The sequence below is a fragment of the Malus domestica genome, chromosome 10 (genome assembly GCF_042453785.1).
Source record: "Malus domestica chromosome 10, GDT2T_hap1".
NCBI classification, from domain to species: domain Eukaryota; kingdom Viridiplantae; phylum Streptophyta; class Magnoliopsida; order Rosales; family Rosaceae; genus Malus; species Malus domestica.
This window is the reverse complement of record NC_091670.1, coordinates 41,839,724-41,859,358: the sequence shown is the minus strand read 5'-3', so window position 1 is coordinate 41,859,358 and position 19,635 is coordinate 41,839,724. Positions and strand designations below refer to the sequence as shown.

Sequence of the window (19,635 nt, the reverse complement as noted above, 5' to 3'; positions counted from 1 at the left end):
AATGACGACTTGATAGCGAAACTGGGATTCAGCATGACCTGATAGATTTCTGCAGAGATGTCCAATCTCTCCAATTTTGCGAGGTTTGATATTTTGGTTTGGAATTTTAGGAGGAGATTCTTTCCAGATCTTCTTTGTGAGAATTCTGGAAATCTTCAAATTGTATTCGTTCATTGTATACTGTGCAGTCAATTTTTATCAAGTACTATTTATATTTAATTTAAAATGGGAAGTGTTATTGGCACTAAAAAAATCTCATTCTACACTCCTCACAATTGTATTTTTCTTTTCTAATATAGAAAGTTTGGAGTGTAGAATAAAATTTTTGGAGTGTTAATAACAATTCCCTTTAAAATAAAATATTTAAACTAATTTCTGATAACACGATATACCATGAACGGATACAATTTGAGAATTCTCAGAATTTTCACAAAGAGATTCGGAATGTTAAAAGTTGGTGACACTAAGATCCAACTCATCAAAAGTTTCAATTGGCCAATCTCAGTATGTACGTATATTGTTATTCAGACTTGTTTCAGAGTCAAATTTCTTGTGGCATGTTGGACAGAAACTTTTAATGTAAAGCATTTAGATTGCCTATGGAATGTTTGAGTTGCGGCCTTTTGCGATACTAGCCCTTGTAGTATGGAGAGAATGTAGGAATAAATTGGTTACGAATTCATTAATTTTGAGATTTAAACTTAATACATTTTATCTACAAGTGAAAGAATACCTATAGATTATAATACTAAGTGATTCTAATTTTAGACATTTTGCTAGCTAGACATACGTTAGATAATGTTTATAATTCATTGGAATGTGGACCGCGCATCTTCAAGTAAAAATTGTATCATTAATAGAAGAGATTTTCAATGTGAACGAAACATGGAATGGTACATCACGTGTCACTAGTGATGCAAGTGGTGAGATACTTGTATTAAAAAATTAACTTAAAAAATAAAACTTCTCTTCATTTATGTAATGAAACGTGATATGCTACATGTATTCTAAGCACAATAAAAAAATTCTCCGTCAATGGGGTTTTTCATAATAATTTGGCAGCACAAATATATATATATACTAGCAAAAGTGCCTGCGCGTTGCTGCGGGTGTTTAAAATATTTTGATAATATGTACATACAGAAAACAGAATTTATTGAAATTAGATTTATATACCTAAGATGGAGATTGGCAGTGTGAATTCCTCACTGTTATAAAGATAGAGATGCTATGAAAGCTATATTCATGTACAGAAGTTCATAATATCAAAATCGTTCAAATACGAAAAATATTCATGTCCATATCAGAAGCTTGGCACCACACATCTGCTCAGTGTTTATGATTTTTCCTGGTCAATCCTTTGGTCTTGCTTGTTTGGGAATGACCATCTTTTTCTTGGTCATCATGTTATTTTTTGCTTTGTCCAAAATTTTTCTCTTACCATATATTAAGAATTGGAATCAGTAAGAATTGAATATAAAAAAATTAAAAATTTTCAATCTATTTAACCAATGAATTGATGGAAGAGCAAAAATGAGAAACGAAAAAAAGGCAATTATTCAATTATATGGAGAATTACTTTATACGTACAAAAGTTTTGAAAATTAAACTAACATTAAAAAAAAAAAAGATGAGATGGAGTGGAAATCACATACCAACATCAAGCTTAAAATTGTAGTGCTCATTTGTAGTGCTATCTGCAATTAGTCCTATCAAGAGCTTCTGCACTGGTTGATGTCTCGGTCTTTTCCTTAGCTGTATGTACATTGTAGACTTGGGTAGATGAGAAGCAGAAGAAAATAAAAATATAAGTTAAAGTTACAACTGAACCATCTATGTTGATTCATGTCCAACACATAATAAGAATAGCGAATCATTTTTCATCTTGTGCATTGGTTTGTCATTGTCACTCGAATTCACAAATTCATTTACTCCGAATTTCTTAGTTATGGCCAGGGAAAGAATGTTTAAGCAAAAATATGTTTCTATGTTTTCCCACTAAACTACCTGTTAAACCAAAGCCAAACGTCAAAAATAAAAAATAAAAAATAAAAGATAAATACCTTCGTCAAACCTCTTGGGCTTCAAGTCCACCGACTCCACCCCAATACTCTAGCGCCTCAGGAATTTTTCCACCTTCAGTAACCTAGATCATCCATGTATCAGTATAAATACGGAAAAAAAAAAGTAAATGCAATTTATTAGAACAAAGAATTTGGGATCAACAAAGTTTGTCCAAACTTACAGCGAGGCCAATAAACAACATCTGAGGATAATTTTTCGTTTTGCTACATTGAGAGGGGAACCCAAACCTGATATTAAAAAACAAAGTATTCAGTAATAATGCAAACGATTCAATATGTAGCATCAGTTGAGGATGCATAATTCAAGGCTCTAAAGCATTGAGTACAACACCAAACATGTTGGTATGGCACAACTACGGATGCAAACTTTGTCCAACTGAGCAAGGGGCTTGATTTTGGAAAGACGGCCAAAATGAACAACAATGTATTCACTCGAAGTAAATGTTCGGTTTGGTGCGGTGCGGTTTCAAACGGTTTCGGTTTGGTTTTGGAGAAAAAAAATGTACAATTTAAAATATACACCTATTTATGCATAAGACGGTCTTATTTTCCTCGTATATTAATTAATGAATATACAGTAAAATTGCAGCAAAACTGCATAAAAAACAGCAGCAAAACAGCACCAAAAACTGCACAAAACTGCACCAAAACTGCACAAAATTGCACCCAAAAATAATGCAGCAAAACTGCATAAAAAAACAGCACCAAAACAGCACCAAAAAACTGCACAAAACAGAACCAAAAATCTGCACCAAAAGTGTAGCTAACTTGTACCAAACTTGTACCAAAACTGCAACAAATCAGAACCAAAAATCTGCACCAAAAGTGCAGCTAACTTGTACCAAACTTGTACCAAAACTGCAACAAATGACAACTACTAAAATTGAGACAACATCCAATGCATCAAAGGGTTTAAACTTTAAATCCTTATGCATCACATCTACTAAAATTGAACTTGATCACCAATGACAATACTTTACAACCCAATTGAAAGGTTAAGTTTGCCATAATACAAACCTATAAGTTATAACCTAGTTGAAAAGTTTAAAATATAAGTTATATAACATTTATTTATTATATGGTGCGGTTTCGATTTCGGTGCGGTTTTGAAAACCCAAAACCGAAACCAAACCATTTTGTGTGCCGCGGTTCGGTTTTGAAACCGAAACCGTTTCAAAACCGCAAAACCAAACCGTTTGGTACGGTTTGATTCGATTCGTGTTTCGGTTTCGGTTTTCGGTTCCAAGTGCCCACCCCTACTACTCATAGTTTACAAATCTGCAATTCTCAAAGCTTAATCATATAAAATCATATATATATATATATATTATGAATATTATATGTATGTAGTAGATATTATTGCTGACCTTCGGCAGAAGTAGAGTTCAGTGTGATAAACTGAGGTATATTTGACCTTTATCCTCATTTCCATGGCCTTAGGTGGAGCAATCTTCACCCTCTCCGTCACCAACAGCTTCCCTGCTTCCCATGCAACCGCTGTTGCAAAATCTACAACACAGAAATCCCAAATTGAGGAGTATGAAATCTCTATAAAGACATGCGAAATGAAGAACAATGGACCTAGCGGGCAAAGAAGCTGATTGGTGTTCATAAAAAAGATATTTTAGTTTTAATTACCTTATATCATGAATAAAATAAGGATAGATTGTGTTTACCCATTTTTTTGTGCAGGAAAGAAGGCTGGTTTTGCATGATTTGGGAATGACCTTTTTTCTGGCAATTTTATACGATGTGATCAAATTTTTGCACGTTTGTCTTTTTGGAATGTGCATTAGATAAAATTTTGATTGAACAGATGAAAAAGATAATGTTTTAGTATGGTGTAAATACAATATTACAGGTGTGTATTAGTTGGGATAGCAAAAGCTTTACAAATGAGATTATAATTGAGGATTAAACTGCTCAGTCATCATATGCATTCACAGAATGTAGACTGATTGGTATGTTTAAGCAGTAATGACAACACTTTTGGTTTAGGATAGTTAGCAATATGTGTAGTACATGTATGACTCTAATTGTTTCTTAATTATTAACTATTATAAGACTAAAATCTCTTCTCAAGCTTGTAAAGAAGCTTGAATTTAAATTGATTTTTCTAATTCGAACAAAACTCTACTCAGATACTTCAAATAATGGAAATCATACAAAAAGCAAGCATCCTGGTAGCTAGTTAGTACATGAAATCGTGTTATTGTTAATAAGTTAAACATATGAGATAATTTTATCAAATTAAATAAAAGATAGTGGAAGAATGGCGTACCTTCAAATGAATGATGATTGGAGGCCATGCTATACAGAAAAGCTGGTTATGCTGTAAAACAACAATAAGCAGGAATAAATTTGTATGCATCAAATTGTTTTCAGAACTGGAAAAGTCAGGAATATTGCTAACAACTTGCTGGGAGAATTGTTTGGGTGTTTTTGTTTAAAACTGGCTCTACAAACATGCATCAAATAAAGTATGTAATTCTACAAATAAAGAGCACGTATGTAATTTATCAATCTGCCCAGTTTTCATAGATTTCATAATTTATCAACCTACAAACATGCTCTTCATAAACCGATTGACTTTTCTGGTTCATTCGAAATACCCCCATTAATTGAAAAACAATTATCAATTACAAAATAAGCATGTAATCCGATCAAACCCAATATCCAAGCAAATAAAATCACACAAAATTAAACACTAAAAAGAAAAACACAAACTTCACTAATCCAAATAAGAAACGGAGAGACAATTGTGAAAAAATGGAGGCTGGGACGGCATACCCAAACCAACAGTAGCGTTCCAGCTCATGCGAATTCTCAGACTTGTCAGTAGAGGAAGCCAAACACAAAATATGCCTTAGCCGACAAATTCTCAACAAACCGCTACAACTCACTGCAAAACGAAACTGTTAGGGTTTCATTCAAACGAACACAAATTTGAAAAAATAAATAAATTATTATGCAGCTGTTTTGGAAGATACTAGAGTTCAATACAATTTGCCCGACGATAATTTAAAGGCACGCCGTGCTCAGTCCCAACTCCGGGATCGCCGACGAAAACAGAGACCAACACTGTGAAATTCTTGCACCAACGGTCGCGAACGCTCGAAACCAATTTTATAAGCTTCGACAAAACGTTGTTGTCAGTTTCGACAAAACCTTGACTACCTTAAATTTTTTGCAAGGAAGAAACGATGCGGTCCAAGCAGAGAAAGAAACGATGAAAGACGCGTGACCGGGAAGGGCAAAAGAGACTTTTTACTGTATAAAAAATGAAACAGTAGCAATCCAAAGAAGAAACTAGGGCCTTTTCGCCATTTCACTGTTCACAAACAGTGAAAAACAGTGCCACCCGAGTTCGGGTTTTAGTCTACGTATAATATATATAGCAGCAACTTTTTGTATTGTACGTAATAACTTAGAATATCAACAAGACAAATATAATATGATGATCACATTAAGGAATTCTGATATTGAACCTCTTATTCAAGCATATATATATACACATATATATTCCCATTTGCAAAAGAAAACATTAATTCACTTGAACTTCTGAGACATATATTTGTCCAACTTTCCAGTGTTGTGGTATGTTATACAGTTATTGTGAGGAAGAACCCAAGTCTCATTACCATCATCATTACCATATAACATTCTTATTTGCAAGGGTCCACTTGGGGGCGAGGTTGTCGTCCAAACTGCTCCATAAATCCTGTCTAATACTTTGCATACAAAGTTTTTATATTATTTCAATTAATATGTCATGACGAGTGTAGATGTAAATTTGCGCATTCTTATTCTTAGACGAAAATGCACTTGCAAAACAATTAAAACTTTCGGTAAAAGCCAAGAGCCTCACGCACCCACGATGAAGGGGGGCTTTGGCCCAAAAATATCCGATGCCAAAGTTAGAATTTGAGGGAAAAATGTTTCGAGAAATTTGGAGAGTTTAGCAAGAGAATTGAACTTAGGTTTTTGGAGAAATGTGAGGATATATATAGGGGTGTGTGGCTGGCCCTATTTGGAGAAATGGGGACCGGCCACTTATGGTGGTAATTGGCAATAAATCAATTAATTAGGCAATCAATTGATTAATTGAGTAATTAATCAATTAATTTGCTAATTAATCCCAATTTGAAAAGAGTAATTGGGAGTTACTTTGTGTGGAGAATTTGATGAGGAATGATGAGATATGTTTAGAATAAATACATATTTTGATTCTTTTTTACCTTGATTGAGCTGTCATCGTTTGCTTCTCGCGCGTGGGAGCTCTGGTGTGCCTCAAGGATAATTTTGTCTTTTTCACTTAAGAATCTACGTGTCGTCTCCATATTTTTCTCGATTATTTTTTACTCCACAATGAGGTTAACATAAGAATAAAGCAAATAAATTCAACAGATACAAGAACAAGAGTTTAGCTAAAAGATAACAACTTGACTGAATTCATATGCAGCTCTTTATTATATATTTTCTTTGGTGTATAACTAAAAGTCTAAATTAATTGTTGTTTCCTTTTGAAGAAAAAACAAGTGCTTGCAAAAAGCTGAGTAGTGAAAGAGGCGAGCACACTATTCTGACTAACTAGCTAGAGTAACGCACATTTCTAGGTTGGTTTATAAATATTGACTGAATAAAATTAAGCACAAGTTTATAAGTAATAGTAAAAGAGCATATAATGTACGTCACATAGCTGGATAGCTGTGATATCTTTCTTCCGTTGCTGGTACAAAATTGCAAAAGCCAAATATATGAAGATAATTACGGTTCTCTTCAATCTTGATCGTAATATTTTTGTTTGGATAGCTGCATGAAACAATGTTTTGTGAAGAGAGACAGATAGAGCTACCAAATCTCGAACCTGAAGTAGAAATTAATCATGAAGTTTCCTCAAAGTTGCTTTCAAGACTTATATGCTCTTACCGTCTGTATTCGATGTCAACGATACCAAGAGAAAACAAAGAAGCAGCTGCATTAGTAGTTTTAGCCATCCGACCAAATGCTCGTTTGCTCAGGATGAAATCTGTGCGGTCAGTTATAACTACAGTTACGGTAACAATCCGTTCCGATAATTTTTTACAAATTTTAAAACGAGGCATTTTGAACTTTTCACGGGTGAAAGATATTCTGAAGATTGTTTTTGGACATAAATTGGTGAGCCGGGCGGGGCCCACCTGCCCTTTTGGTCCCCCGACCCTTCTTTCTTCTTGGCTGCCACGTAGACCCCTCTCCTCTTTTCCCCTCACTTTCTCTTCTCTCTTCTCTCCCCCGAGTTCACTCTCTCTTTCTCACAGTCGGACCTCTCCCTCTCGCAACTCACCCTCGTTCTCTCTCTTTCCCCGAGGACACACCACCCACACCACGCCGGCGACGACACCCCCCGCCATCACCCTCACTCCGTGCTCTCTCTCCCCTTCTCCGTGAAGAGCAGAGCACACCCACCGGAACCCAGCACACCCAACCCTCTCCGCGAGTCCGACGGCTTCAAGCCCATTCTCCGGCCACTTCCCGGCTACGGCGAAGGACCACGAAGGTACGGGTTGTTATCATACTTCTTTCGTAATTCTTGTGATAATTTTGTGGTCAGTGGTAAGAATGTGGATCAAGTCAAACAACGTGAATTATTCTAAACTACAGTAATAGAGATTCGAACTCAGGTGCAAGCGAGCGGGAATCCTTGCCCAACTGACCTAACCCGCGTTTGCAAAAATCACCAAAAAAATCATTAATTGAAATGCAATGGGGACATTTCGGTTGAGGATTTAGAAATACCAGGCAAGAAAAATGTAAAATCTAAGATGGGTAAGAATCGTAAGACTAAATTTTCCTTCTTGATCCTACATTTTCCCAGCAACCAAACAGAAAGCAAGCAAGAAAGAGAAAAGGGGCATACTTTTCCGAATAACGTGCTCCACATCTGAGAAAACTATGACACCCTTATCACCCAAAACACTAGCAAGTTCTCTGCACACAAAACAAAACACCAGATATTAGATTGTGTTTCCTGAGAACAAAGCGAGAGAGAGAGAGAGAGAGAGAGAGAAGTAACAGTAAAGTGGAGTCTCTGACGGATCAATTGAGGTGAGCGTGAAGTTCCACCTTTGGCATTGACAGCCAGTCCTCCATCGTTAACTCTGTTTCTTTTTGTTCTCATCTTGCTTTTAGCTGCCTGGACCTGTATAGCTTCGAGCAGTAGAAATTCTCCATCTGAGCTGTGTCTATGACATGATAAGCAAGCCAAATTCAATGCTGATTGCTGACGGTAGAAAGAAGACAAAGCTCATAATGTTTTTTGTTTCGGTAACTTTTTAATGGTCCGGACTAATTCAGTTTTGTTTATTGTTTGGATAATTTACTAATAATGTGGTCGTAGATTATTGGATTATTAATTAAGTGTCGATTAACATGTTTGATTCTTATTAATGACACATCATTTGGTTTGCAAATTTGCTTACAAAATTTGGGCTCCCTAACATTGTTCTTATTGTTTTAGTGCATACAGTGGACCGCACACAAGAACTTTTCAATCTAGAACTCGTTTGGACGTACTTTTAAAATGCTTAAAAGTGTTTTACGTGAAAATATTTTTGGAACCAATTGTTAGTTAAACTGCAAGTGAATCTTGGAAAAGTACTTGAAGGACTTTATGATGCTTTTTGTTGGAAATGTTTCAAATACTTTTAGACTCTAAAAATATTTTCACTAAAAACACTTTCAGTTATTTTAAATATACTTTTAAACGAGATTTTAGAGGGTAGAAAAAAGCCTAAGAACTTCATCGGGCCCAACTCAAGGTTAGTTGGGTAACACAGGCCCAATCACTAGTGGACTCGATCAAGCTTGGATAATGCTTTTGGACGCGGTCCATTACTCTGTAAAAACCCGACCCACAACCCGGCTTTCACAAATCAAAATCTCAGTTAAACCTCACCTAAAAAATCAACTCAAATAGCAGTTTCTACTATCCAGCTTCAGCCTCCGGAGGAAGAAGATGGGGCCGGTGAGCTTCTCCTCAATGTTGGCCAACCGCTGCCGGAGTTTCAGTGCGCCGGCGGCCCTTGTGCGCACGTTAGCACTCACCCACGTTGCTCTCAGTGAACACTCCAACAGCTACAGGCACGTTAAGGTGGCATGGTTTTCTCGGAGTTCGAATAAACGAAAATCTGCACGTCAGTCCCTGAAACAAGACGTTTCGCAGCCAACTGCCGTTTCTTCTGCAAATGGGTACCTTAAATTTTCCGACTTTGATGCTTTTTTGTTTGTTTTTGTTTTTGGGTTTCTGAGATTTTGGCTTAATTGTTGGTATTTATTTGTTGAAAGTGAGAGTTCGAATGAAGGTCGAACTTGGAAGCAGTTTGTTTGGTAACCGAGAAAATGATCAGAGATTAAGAATGTGGAATGGAAATTTTGAATCTTTATCGTTTTAGAATACCAAATTCTTTCTTTGTAATGGAAATGGAAGCTCTGAGATTTTGGCTTAATTGTTAGTATCTATTTGTTGAAAGTGAGGTTTGGATTAAACTGGTCTAATTCGGAAGCACTTTGTTTGGTTACTGAGAAAATGAGCAGAGCAAAAGAATCTGGAAATGAAAATTTGAATCTCTATCGTTTTAGAGTTTTATAATTTTGATCATTGTGATGGATAATGTGTCGATATAATTGTCGCCAACAAATTAATGTTACATAGAGTTTGTGCCATTTTGTGTTCTATGGTTTGCCGACTTTGATATCATATCTTCTTTCAGCTACCCTGAATATACTCGGTTGCTTCCATGTCCCTCAGACAATGGACCGCCAAGAATCGAGCACTTGGTTGTTTCAGAAGGGGGGCCTGTACTAGAATATATCTGCAAAGTTCTGGATCTTCCTCTTCAGTGAGTTCTGCTCCTTTTGTCTTCTAATTGTTTTGTTGTTGATGTATGGCATATGATTTCCGTCATTATCAAGTTCGAGTTGATAAATAGAAAAAAAATTTCATTCTTTGAAGGTTTGTTGCAGATCTCATCCATTTCGGAGCTGTATATTATGCCCTTGTCTGTTCACGGCCTCCTCCAACTGCAACCCAAGAGCAGATGAGGGTATTTAAAGAAGTTACAGCACCATCAGTACTAAAAGATAGAGCTTCCATCAAAGGAAAAACTGTAAGAGAAGCACAGAAGACTTTCCGCATAACACATCCAGACCAATTTGTTGAAACTGGAACCTACTTACGTGTTCATGTACACCCAAAGCGTTTTCCTAGGTAAAACACAATGTTTTACGCGTCCTTATTATAATTTTTACTAGTGTTATTCTTGTTCACATCAAATTTTGATCAGGTGCTATGAAATTGACTGGAAATCAAGAATTGTAGCTGTAACTGATGAATTCGTGGTTTTGGACAAACCTGCTGGTACAACAGTACGTATCATTACAGACACATTTCGATATCTGTTATCTGGCACTATCAAATGTTTTTTTTGAGTAGTTAATTAGTTGTTTACATCAACTATGATTCGATAACAATTTTTGTCCAGGTAGGAGGAACTACAGACAACATCGAAGAAAGTTGTGCAACCTTTGCCACTCGTGCCTTGGGACTAACAACACCCCTGATGACTACACTTCAGATTGATAATTGTACAGAAGGATGGTATGTTGTATTATACTAGTTTGTTGTCTTTCTTGTTGTTGAGACTGGAGACAGAGAGGGTAATGCTACTCACTCACTTGCAGTGTTGTCTTAGCTAGAACCAAGGAGTATTGCTCAGTTTTTCACGGAAAAATCAGAATAAGTTTTGCAATTTCATGCTTTGGCATACATAATTTTGATAGCCTTAATTACTGGGAGGGGGAGGGCGGAGTGCGATAACTCAGAAGCTGAGGGGTTCCTTATTACTTCCCTCCAACATGGAGTTTGTTTTCTTTAGGTCATTAAGTTTATTTATCTTTTCTTTCACCCAGGAGAAAAAGGTGAAGAAGCATTATCTTGCTCTTGCCGCTGCCCCTGTGCCAATTGGAACAATTACTCACTACATGCGTCCAATTAACATGGCTCCAAGACTCATTTCAGAAGGTAATAGTCTCTGTCAAGCACTGCATAGAAACTAGTTTGGTGTTTGAGGAGTTGCACTTTGAATGTGTCAAGTGCCTTGAGGGATTTACATCCTCACCACATTGTTTTGCCAATATCTTTCCTTTCTGTTTTCCTATTTGGAGCTGAAATGACACCTTCAGTGTGTGCTGCTTGTGTGTAGAACTAAAAACCATTATTTCTCACGACAGGCATTTGGTGGGATGATTCAAATAGACAGGACATGACCGTTGTTAGAAGCAATTTCAGGATTTTGTCTTGTTCTTTCGGTTTTTATAACTGTTTTAAAAGCCAATTTAAAGTTTTAATTAATTGAAACCCACCCATAGAAAGCTTTCTTTAACTTGATGTAACATCTTCACAACCACAGTTGAAGAAACAAACTTCGTGAATAGAAATATACTTTGTGAAATTTGTACACTTAGTAGTAAACTCCTTCTGTATGAAGCTAAACAATTATTGGCAACGCAGATTTCATGGAACGGTGGAGTTTGTGTCAACTTGAAGTCATGGAATGCAAGGAGGTTCCCTGGCCAAGTTCTGTTGTTGAACAGAAATATTGTGTTGAAGACTGTGGGTGGCCTTCAAGAGAATATGCATATGAGTGTAAAAGCAACCTTCCGACTGGGCGGACTCATCAGGTTAGGAGTAAAAATCTATGCTGATACATTAATTCAATTAGTTTCATTTTCTTTTCAGACTCTGATTTGGAACGAGATGGTGATCATTTTATCAATTTGTATTTTTCTTTCTGAGATCTCTGGATATTGGCTTTAAATTGGCTCAAATAAAAGGAGACGTCCTGCTGCTTCAAGCATATAATATTTCAAAAGGATTAAGATTTTCCGTAGTTTAGACTTCAAGATTTTGGGAAGATGAGTTATAACTAAAAGGTCGTACCCAGTGCACAAGGCTCCCGCTTTACGCAGGGTCTGGGAGAGGTGAATGTCGGCTAGCCTTACCCCCATTTATGGAGAGGCTGCTCCCAAGTCTCGAACCCGAGACCTACCGCTCATGGGCGAAGGCACTTGCCATCGCACCAAGTGCGACCGGAAGATGAGTTATAACTAAATATCTAAAAACTTTGACTTCTCGTTCTTTGGCACAAGGAATGTATCACTTGAATGTTACATGGTTACTGTATTCTGTTTCCGTTAGTTATGTCATTGGATTCCGAGGAACTAGGAGTTAAAAGAATATCGACGATTCTTTTAATAGTTTGTGTTGCAAGTAGGTCAGATAATGATAATTTCTTTGGAAATAACTACATTGATGATGCAGGTTCGAGCACAACTGGCTGCGCTTGGTGCACCAATAGTTGGCGATTCCATGTATATGCCAGCTGCAGTTGCAGAAATGGCAAGTCCTGGGCGGAGCCTGTTTGGCAAATATAAGAGGATTATACTCATGTAAGTGATAAAGAAGTAGCGATCGAAGAGTGGAGTGCACAGCATGGAAAGGAACCTGGTGTTGCTATTGGTCTTCAAGCATGTCAGATATCATGGGATGATGGGAAGTACACTTTTGAGGCTGGAGCTCCTTGGTGGAGGTGCCAATAAAATTAGAAGAGGCGGATGCGGATTGATTGCACGGTACGGTATTCTCCTTTTGGTGGAGTTAGGGTGTCAGCCTGGATCATATGCTTGATTTCTATCATTACAAGGCACAAAGTAGACATACTTTTGTTTATAAGTTCATATTTGGATATGCCTGCGGCCTGCCCTTGTATTTTGGTGATCTCTCTCTCTCTCTCTCTCTCTCTCTCTCTCTCTCTCTCTAATCGTGTGCATTCAAAATGGTTGTGGCCTTAATTATTGATTGACACTTGCTTATAAACTCATTTTGGGTGCAAAAGATTTGATCTCGCAGCACGAGGACAATACTCTCTCCAAACATATATAACATTGCATCGCTCCTTCCAAATCACCCAACAGCAAATGCCCATGAACCTAAGGAATTGAGCTTCATGAGTGGTGGAAAACTCCCACAAAACCCTAGCTAATCGCAAAATGATTAAAACATGGTTTTACGTCGGAATGAAAACGGACTATCGGATTATTGTCAAATCATATTTGCTATAAAAGACACCAGATTTGAATCATTAATGAACTGTCAGATTGAAGTCTCAAATCTATATCCTATTAATACATTGGATTCGGATAGAAATCCAATTAAAGTATAGGTGTAAAACCAAGAAGAAGAACAAAGATAAATCATATTGTGTAATACAAGTCATGATAGCTGCAAATAACTAATTCAAAGTCGTATTTATTGCGTTGTTTAATGTCTTGGTCTTCTTTGTATTCGAAATGGCACCGAGAGTAAAATAAGAAACAAAAGACCTATGACTTAAGAAATTAAATAACTTGCCTTTAAAAGTGAAATCTTGCTTGGAACTGATTATTATCAAATCATATTTGCTATAAAAGACACCGATTATTATCAAATAGCACCAGTAATGTGTACTAGTAAATAAGTCTTTTATTTCTCAAAGAAAAGTACACTTGATTAACTCACAAGACTATCTACAACATTGGAGAAAAATTTGAAATATGCATATCGCCATGACCTGCTCAAAGCTAAAGGGCCACAAACTCCCCAAAACCCTACAATGAAACCAAGAGACACTGAAATTTGAAGCCATGGAATTTCATTCCCAGAGTCATGTACATCTTCCCGGTCCTTAGTCGTATCACTATCACCTGGACTCTTCTTCGGGCACTCATTTGGAAGCGGGGAACCGCAAAGTCCCAGGTTACCCTCAAAGGCAGTAGCATTGAAGCCTTGGAACTGAGTGCCTAATGGTATTTGGCCTTGGAGGTTATTGTAGGCAACACCAAATGAAGACAAGAAATCAAGACTTGATAGTGACGCTGGGATTTCACCAGAAAGATGGTTTCTTGAGAGGTCTAATAACTCCAAGTTTCGGAGGTTCGAGATTTGGTGTGGAATGTTGCCAGAGAATTTGTTAAAACTAAGATCCAGTTTTTGGAGAAGTTGCAAATGCCCAATATCGCGGGGTATATTGCCACTTAGACTGTTGTTCCTGAGGTTGATTCTTGCCTCCATGTTGGACAAATACTTGTACTGTAATATAGTTGCAGACCCATTAAAATGTTGGTAGTAGACAGGCAACTCAAAATCGCCGTGACCTGTTTGAGTTGCAGCCTTTTCCGATCTGAGTGCTTGTAGTCTGCAAAGCTCCTTTGGAAGTTCACCTGAAATGAAGTTACTTTCCAAGTTTATAAAGGAAAGACTTGGAAGAGTCCCCAACCAACCAGGTATCGGTCCCGTGAGTCTGTTAAAAGACAGATTCAACCCCTTCATTTTCTTGAGCTTCGACAGCCATACAGGTACTTTTCCTGTCAATTGGCACCTTGCCAAACAGATAAGGTAGAGATTTTGGAACCCAGATGAATCAACCATGAGATCACCATCTGGCATTTCTTCACCCATAAAACTATTTGTAAAAAAGAGTACCCTTAAACTTTTGCAATCCTTCAATATCTTCATTGCCCCTGTGACATTGGTCAATCTGTTATAAGCAAGCGAAAGGAATGACAAGGATTTTAAAGAAAGAATTTCATGCTGTAATTGTCCCTCTAGATCATTTGAGCACAGTCGGAGTGCTATCAAGGACTTGCATGAGTAAACGCTTATTGGCAAGGGACCGGTGAAGTGATTACTCACTAGGTCAAGTTTAATAAGTTGAGTAAGTTTGGAGAAATTAAGCACGGAGAGATCTCCTTCCAATTGGTTGAATCCTAGATTCAGTTCTGTAAGGCTTGAGCAATTCATCAAAGACGGAGGCAGCAAACTCTCTAGATTGTTGAAATGGAGGATTATGAGCTTCAATCTGGAGAGCTTCCCAATATGAAGAGGAAGTGTGCCGCTCAGCTGATTAGAGTTGAGATCCAAGATTGCGAGGTTGGTAAGATTGGCAATGTTCTCACCAATGGCCCCGGAAAGCTTATTGGAAGGCAACGAAATTTCTTCAAGTGCTCGAGCGTTGTGAATATCACATGGAAGTGTCCCCAAAAGGCTATTGAAACCTGCACGAAAGATCTCCAATTTTGAACAGTTACCAAGTCCAAGGGGAATTATGCCACTGAAATCATTGTGGGAGAAATCCAAGCTTATAACAAAAGGAGAATAAGAACAGTTGAAAGATGGTATTTGGCCCTTAATGAGATTGTTGCTGACATTTAAGTTGCTCAAATTCCATGCACGCTGGAGGAAAGATGATGGAGTTGTTCCGTTGAATAGATTGCTGGACAAATCCACTATTCGGATACAACTTGGCGGTGGAGATAGCGGTAGTTCTCCAGAGAGAAGGTTGTAGCTCAAATCAAGGATCTGAAGGCGACCCAAGGACAGAAAGAATCCAGCTTCCAGGTGACCAGAAAGTATATTATGGGAGAGATTGAGGTAGGAGAGATGCGTGAGATTTCCAAGAGATGGAGAAATGACTCCTTTGAGGCGTTTGGAGGGCAACAACAGATGGGTGACCCTACCAGCCATATCACAAGTGATGCCCTCCCATCGACAACAATCATTGGAAGACCAGTTTAAACTAGAAGAAGCGATGTCAAATGAAGCAAAAAGAGACTGTTGGTCCATTTTGCTGCAAGCAGCATGGGTTGTAGAAATACCGCTTGTGATAAACAAGATGTAAAGTGGGAGGACATATGATTTAGTTAGATGATTAGGCTGCACTGCCATGGTTCTTGTTGAAAGTGGCATGCAAGTATATTAGATTGCTCAAAGGTGTATACTGCTTTTATAGACAAAAAGATGTAGAAACAGCATCGGAACACATAATTATGCGTGCTGGAAGGTGCATATTTGTAGAAATTGCAAACATACCACATCCTTGTATATAAACGGCCGTTTCTGCATGTTGTTAGTTATCCCATATCGGTGGGGGTAAAGAAAATATTGGGTTTAAATATGATTACCCTACTCTAATTAATATTGATGTTTTTTGTGATATAACCACACACTTGACGAATTTGGTAAGTGGTAATTACCAAGTTGGAGACTCTATTGGTCTTGTTAGAGCGGGGCCCTCGGGTTCTTCGATCTAAAAATTCCAACATGGTATCAAACCGCACGGTTACAGGCCCGTGTAAACCAAAGGCTTGTCATCGAGAGGTGTCTTGAAAAGAGGCTTTGGTCACCAGGAAGTGTGGGTCCGACATCTAGGTTCTTAAGAAGCATTTTCTGAAAAGATTGAAAACAAGTCCGAATTCTATTGGATAGACCTCTAAGTGGGCCCCGGGGGACAAGTAGATCTAAAAATTCCACGATTTTAGTCTTGGTCTATGGTAACGTTTTTTTCAAGCGAATGGGATTGAGAGGGAGGGCATGAACTGCCGAACAACACACCTCACCTTCTCCTCAAATCAAGGGAAAGAAATACTAAGCCCTGGTTTGGCATTGAGGTGCTTAAAAAAACAAGTTGCTTATATTTGAAGTTTTTATGTTGAAGGTGTCTGGTAAACTCAAAAAAAAAAAAAAGAGGATTATTTTGGAGGCTGTGGTGATTGATAGCTGAAATCATCAGAAAAGCCGAAGCAGCTAAATGCTGCTTTGGAAAACTGGTTTTTTTCCAAAGCATGCGGAGCTACATTGCATCTTTAATGAAACTTTATAAAGTCCAATAACACCCTCGTCATTTTTGCAAAATGACAGGCCTTGTCCTTAATACTCAAACTAGAATCTCTCAGACTCGTTCTGGAAGCATGCGTCAAATTGAAACGGCTCTGCCACCTGTGGAGCCAAAAATAATCAAGAGGCGACAAGTGGATTTTTGGGTAAAAATGACAAAATTACCCTCGAGGCACATCGGGATTCCTACGCCCGCGCAGTGGACAATAATCCCTCAATCAAGTCAAAAATGCCCAAAATAGGTAACAAATTCAAAGTTATTTCATCCATCCTCATCCTATATTTTCCACAAGGTAATTATTTCATAACCTTCAAAACATTCCATATAAATTGAGTTAATTGGCTAATTAATGGATTTATTTCTAATTAATCCATTAATTACCAATTAAATCACCCATTCACACAAAAATACCCCAAAGGGCCGGCCACCTTTTCTCAAACCCTGCTCTATATATTGAACCCTATTTTCTCTAAAAACCTAAGTCCACATTCTTGCAAAACTCCGAAAACTCTCTAAACACTTTTTTCTCTAAATTCTAACTTTGGCATCAGAGGTTCTTCGGCTAAAGCGCCCCCCTCATTCATCGTGGGCGCGTGAGACTTTTGGCCTTAATCAAAGGTGTTAATTGTTTTGTAGGTGTAATTTTGTCCAAGATCAATGAGGAAGAAATTTGCATCCACACCACCTTCTCTAATCACCAAACCCGAAATGGCTTTGCAGATCTCCATCGTCCCTCGAACCCAACCCCTTCTTTGCTTCAAATTGATTTCTCTCTCTCCTTCAAGACCTGCTGGATTTGTCTCCATCATCCGACTCATGAACCCACGACTTCTTATTCGAAAGATTTGGAGTTCGTTTGAATTTGGATTTGAGTTTTAGAAAGGCATCTTTTGGTATCTGACATGATGGGACATAAAGGTTTATGGATTGGAACTGGAGGCATTGGAGGTGGAGTTTTTGTCGGGTAAAAAAAGGTTGAGGGGGAAGGACGGCGGAGTGAGATTGAAGCTCGTCGAAGAAGCCAGCGCAAGAACCTAAAGCTTGCACTTCATTTTTCTTGACCGCCAAAGCTGCTTGATTTTGGGTTCTTGAGAGAGAAGAGTTTGAGAAAGGGATAACTTTGGGCATATCAACAAATACATTTTCATAACTAATTAAATTTTTAAAAGTTGAAATAACTACAACGAAGGGATAACTTTGTCATACTAATTAATATTTAAGATAAAGTTTATAAATATTTTCCTTTTAAAAATAAAGCATGTTTAGTAATTTACCTTTATTTGTTAAGAAAATTAAATTAATGGCACATCTAGTATTATACTTTTTTTGTCATTTCACACAGTCACAGCTGTTTTACATAAAAGATTACAAAACACTATCAAACTTTTTATTTATTTATTTATTTATTTATTTATTGTTGCAAAAGCTTACAAAAAGGTTTACCAAACAATTTGCTGCTTTATTTTACAGCTGTTTATTCTCATAGCACAGCAGAAATAGTTTTTTTTTAAAACACAGCAATACCAAACTAGCCCTAAATACAAGGCACAATCAGCTGCCATAAATCAAAGGGGAATAGGTGGTATTCACAACTCATCACAAGACAAGGGATGGGGAATAGGATTTGGATTCTCTTTGTGAGGATCTATTTTATCTGTTCATCGTACATTATGCGGTAATAAAATACACAAAGTACATAACGAACGATAACCACACGATGTACGATGAACAGATAAAATGTAATTGTAGATATATATATATATACACACACACACATACACACTTGAATATTCAATAGCTGGTCAGATCATTGTATGCAATAATAAATAATGACAAGAATTGACGACTTGATAGCGAAACTGGGATTCTGCATGACTGATAGATTCCTGCAGACAGGTCCAATCTCTCCAATCTTGCAAGGTTTGATATTTTGGTTTGGAATGTTAGAAGTTGGTGACACTAAGATCCAAATCTTCAAAATGTTTCAGTTGGCCAATCTCAGTATGTACGTATATTGCGGTTCAGACTGTTTTTTTTCAGAGTTAAATTTCTTGTGGCACGTTGGACATAAACTTTCACTGTAAAGTAAAGCAATTAAATTGCATGTGGAATGTTTTTTTTTGTTTTGGGTCAATTGCCTGTGGAATGTTTGAGTTGCAGCCTTTTGCGATATTAGCCCTCGTAGTATGGAGAGCATGGAGGAATAAATTAGTTACGGACTCATCATTTCTTATATTTGAACTTAACATCTTATTTACAAATGAAATAATATCAATAAATTGTAATACTAAGTAACTTTAATTTTAGATATTTTGTCAGCCAGACATACGTTGTTATATAATGTTTATAATTCATTGGAATGTGGACTGCACATCTTCAAGTAAAAATAATATCATTAATAGGAGAGATTTTTTAATGTGTCCGGAACACGAAGTGATACATTACGTATCACTAGTGCAAGTAGTAAGATACTTGTGTTAAAAAATTAACAACTTAAAAAATAAAACTTCCTTTCATTTATAATGACACATGGTATGATACTTGTATTTGATGAGTCCATATTATATTATATATTTTACTCTATTCTTAGTTATAGTTTTTTTGGTAGAATTTTGATATTTTGTTATGTATTTTCAATGTAGGACATTCGACTTCATCTGGAGTAAAAAGTGATCAAACGGACGAATTTTGGAGTGATTCTAATTGGAGGATGTTTGTGAGTCTTTCAAGATGATTGTGTAAAAATTCCATATTTTTCTACCAAGCCGTTTGACTGTGGTGATGAAATAAAGACCCAGTGT

General features: G+C 37.2%; 3 protein-coding genes and 1 long non-coding RNA gene across 7 annotated transcripts; 1 reads left to right on the top strand and 3 right to left on the bottom strand.

Moving 5' to 3' along the window:
- Window positions 1-1,149: 1,149 nt before the first annotated feature.
- Window positions 1,150-5,272, bottom strand: LOC103446695 (alcohol dehydrogenase 3-like). Of its 4 annotated transcripts, none has more exons than XM_070805812.1 (8): window positions 5,075-5,272; window positions 4,875-4,986; window positions 4,366-4,416; window positions 3,761-3,818; window positions 3,452-3,593; window positions 2,246-2,312; window positions 2,064-2,146; window positions 1,535-1,755 (listed from the first exon to the last, which is right to left on the bottom strand). In XM_070805812.1, exons 4-7 carry the CDS (start codon window positions 3,795-3,797, stop codon window positions 2,069-2,071), a joined length of 324 nt encoding a protein of 107 aa, XP_070661913.1. In that variant the 5' UTR covers window positions 3,798-3,818; window positions 4,366-4,416; window positions 4,875-4,986; window positions 5,075-5,272; the 3' UTR covers window positions 1,535-1,755; window positions 2,064-2,068. The 4 variants fall into 4 exon arrangements, with proteins under 4 accessions (XP_028943418.1, XP_070661913.1, XP_070661914.1 ...); XM_070805813.1 differs by having other exon boundaries at window positions 5,088-5,228; XM_029087584.2 differs by having other exon boundaries at window positions 1,746-1,773.
- A 2,432-nt stretch (window positions 5,273-7,704) lies between these two features.
- Window positions 7,705-8,275, bottom strand: LOC139188434 (uncharacterized). The gene is made up of 3 exons (XR_011571858.1): window positions 8,140-8,275; window positions 7,984-8,054; window positions 7,705-7,780 (listed from the first exon to the last, which is right to left on the bottom strand). It is a non-coding gene; the product is annotated as an uncharacterized lncRNA (long non-coding RNA).
- A 729-nt stretch (window positions 8,276-9,004) lies between these two features.
- LOC103422463 (RNA pseudouridine synthase 6, chloroplastic) lies at window positions 9,005-12,870 on the top strand. The gene is given in 10 exon segments (XM_029087581.2): window positions 9,005-9,314; window positions 9,836-9,964; window positions 10,078-10,332; window positions 10,409-10,490; window positions 10,607-10,722; window positions 10,806-10,860; window positions 11,034-11,145; window positions 11,635-11,804; window positions 12,445-12,559; window positions 12,562-12,870. Coding segments are annotated over 10 exon segments (1,428 nt in total). The 5' UTR covers window positions 9,005-9,081; the 3' UTR covers window positions 12,723-12,870.
- Window positions 12,871-13,671: 801 nt separating this feature from the next.
- Window positions 13,672-15,783, bottom strand: LOC103422516 (receptor-like protein 3). The gene has a single exon (XM_029109328.1). The coding sequence runs from the start codon at window positions 15,781-15,783 to the stop codon at window positions 13,672-13,674; it is 2,112 nt and encodes a 703-aa protein (XP_028965161.1).
- Between the last annotated feature and the right edge of the window lie 3,852 nt (window positions 15,784-19,635).

Bases quoted from the DNA above. Each gene is read 5' to 3' on its own strand.
- LOC103446695 (XM_070805812.1), bottom strand. From the start codon at position 3,797: ATGCAAAACCAGCCTTCTTTCCTGCACAAAAAAATGG. The intron at 2,313-3,451 runs GTCAGCAATAAT...TTTTAATATCAG, and splicing joins GAACTCTACTTCTGCCGAAG to GTTTGGGTTCCCCTCTCAAT. The intron at 2,147-2,245 runs GTAAGTTTGGAC...TGGATGATCTAG, and splicing joins TGTTGTTTATTGGCCTCGCT to GTTACTGAAGGTGGAAAAAT.
- LOC103422516 (XM_029109328.1), bottom strand. From the start codon at position 15,783: ATGGACCAACAGTCTCTTTTTGCTTCATTTGACATCGCTTCTTCTAGT.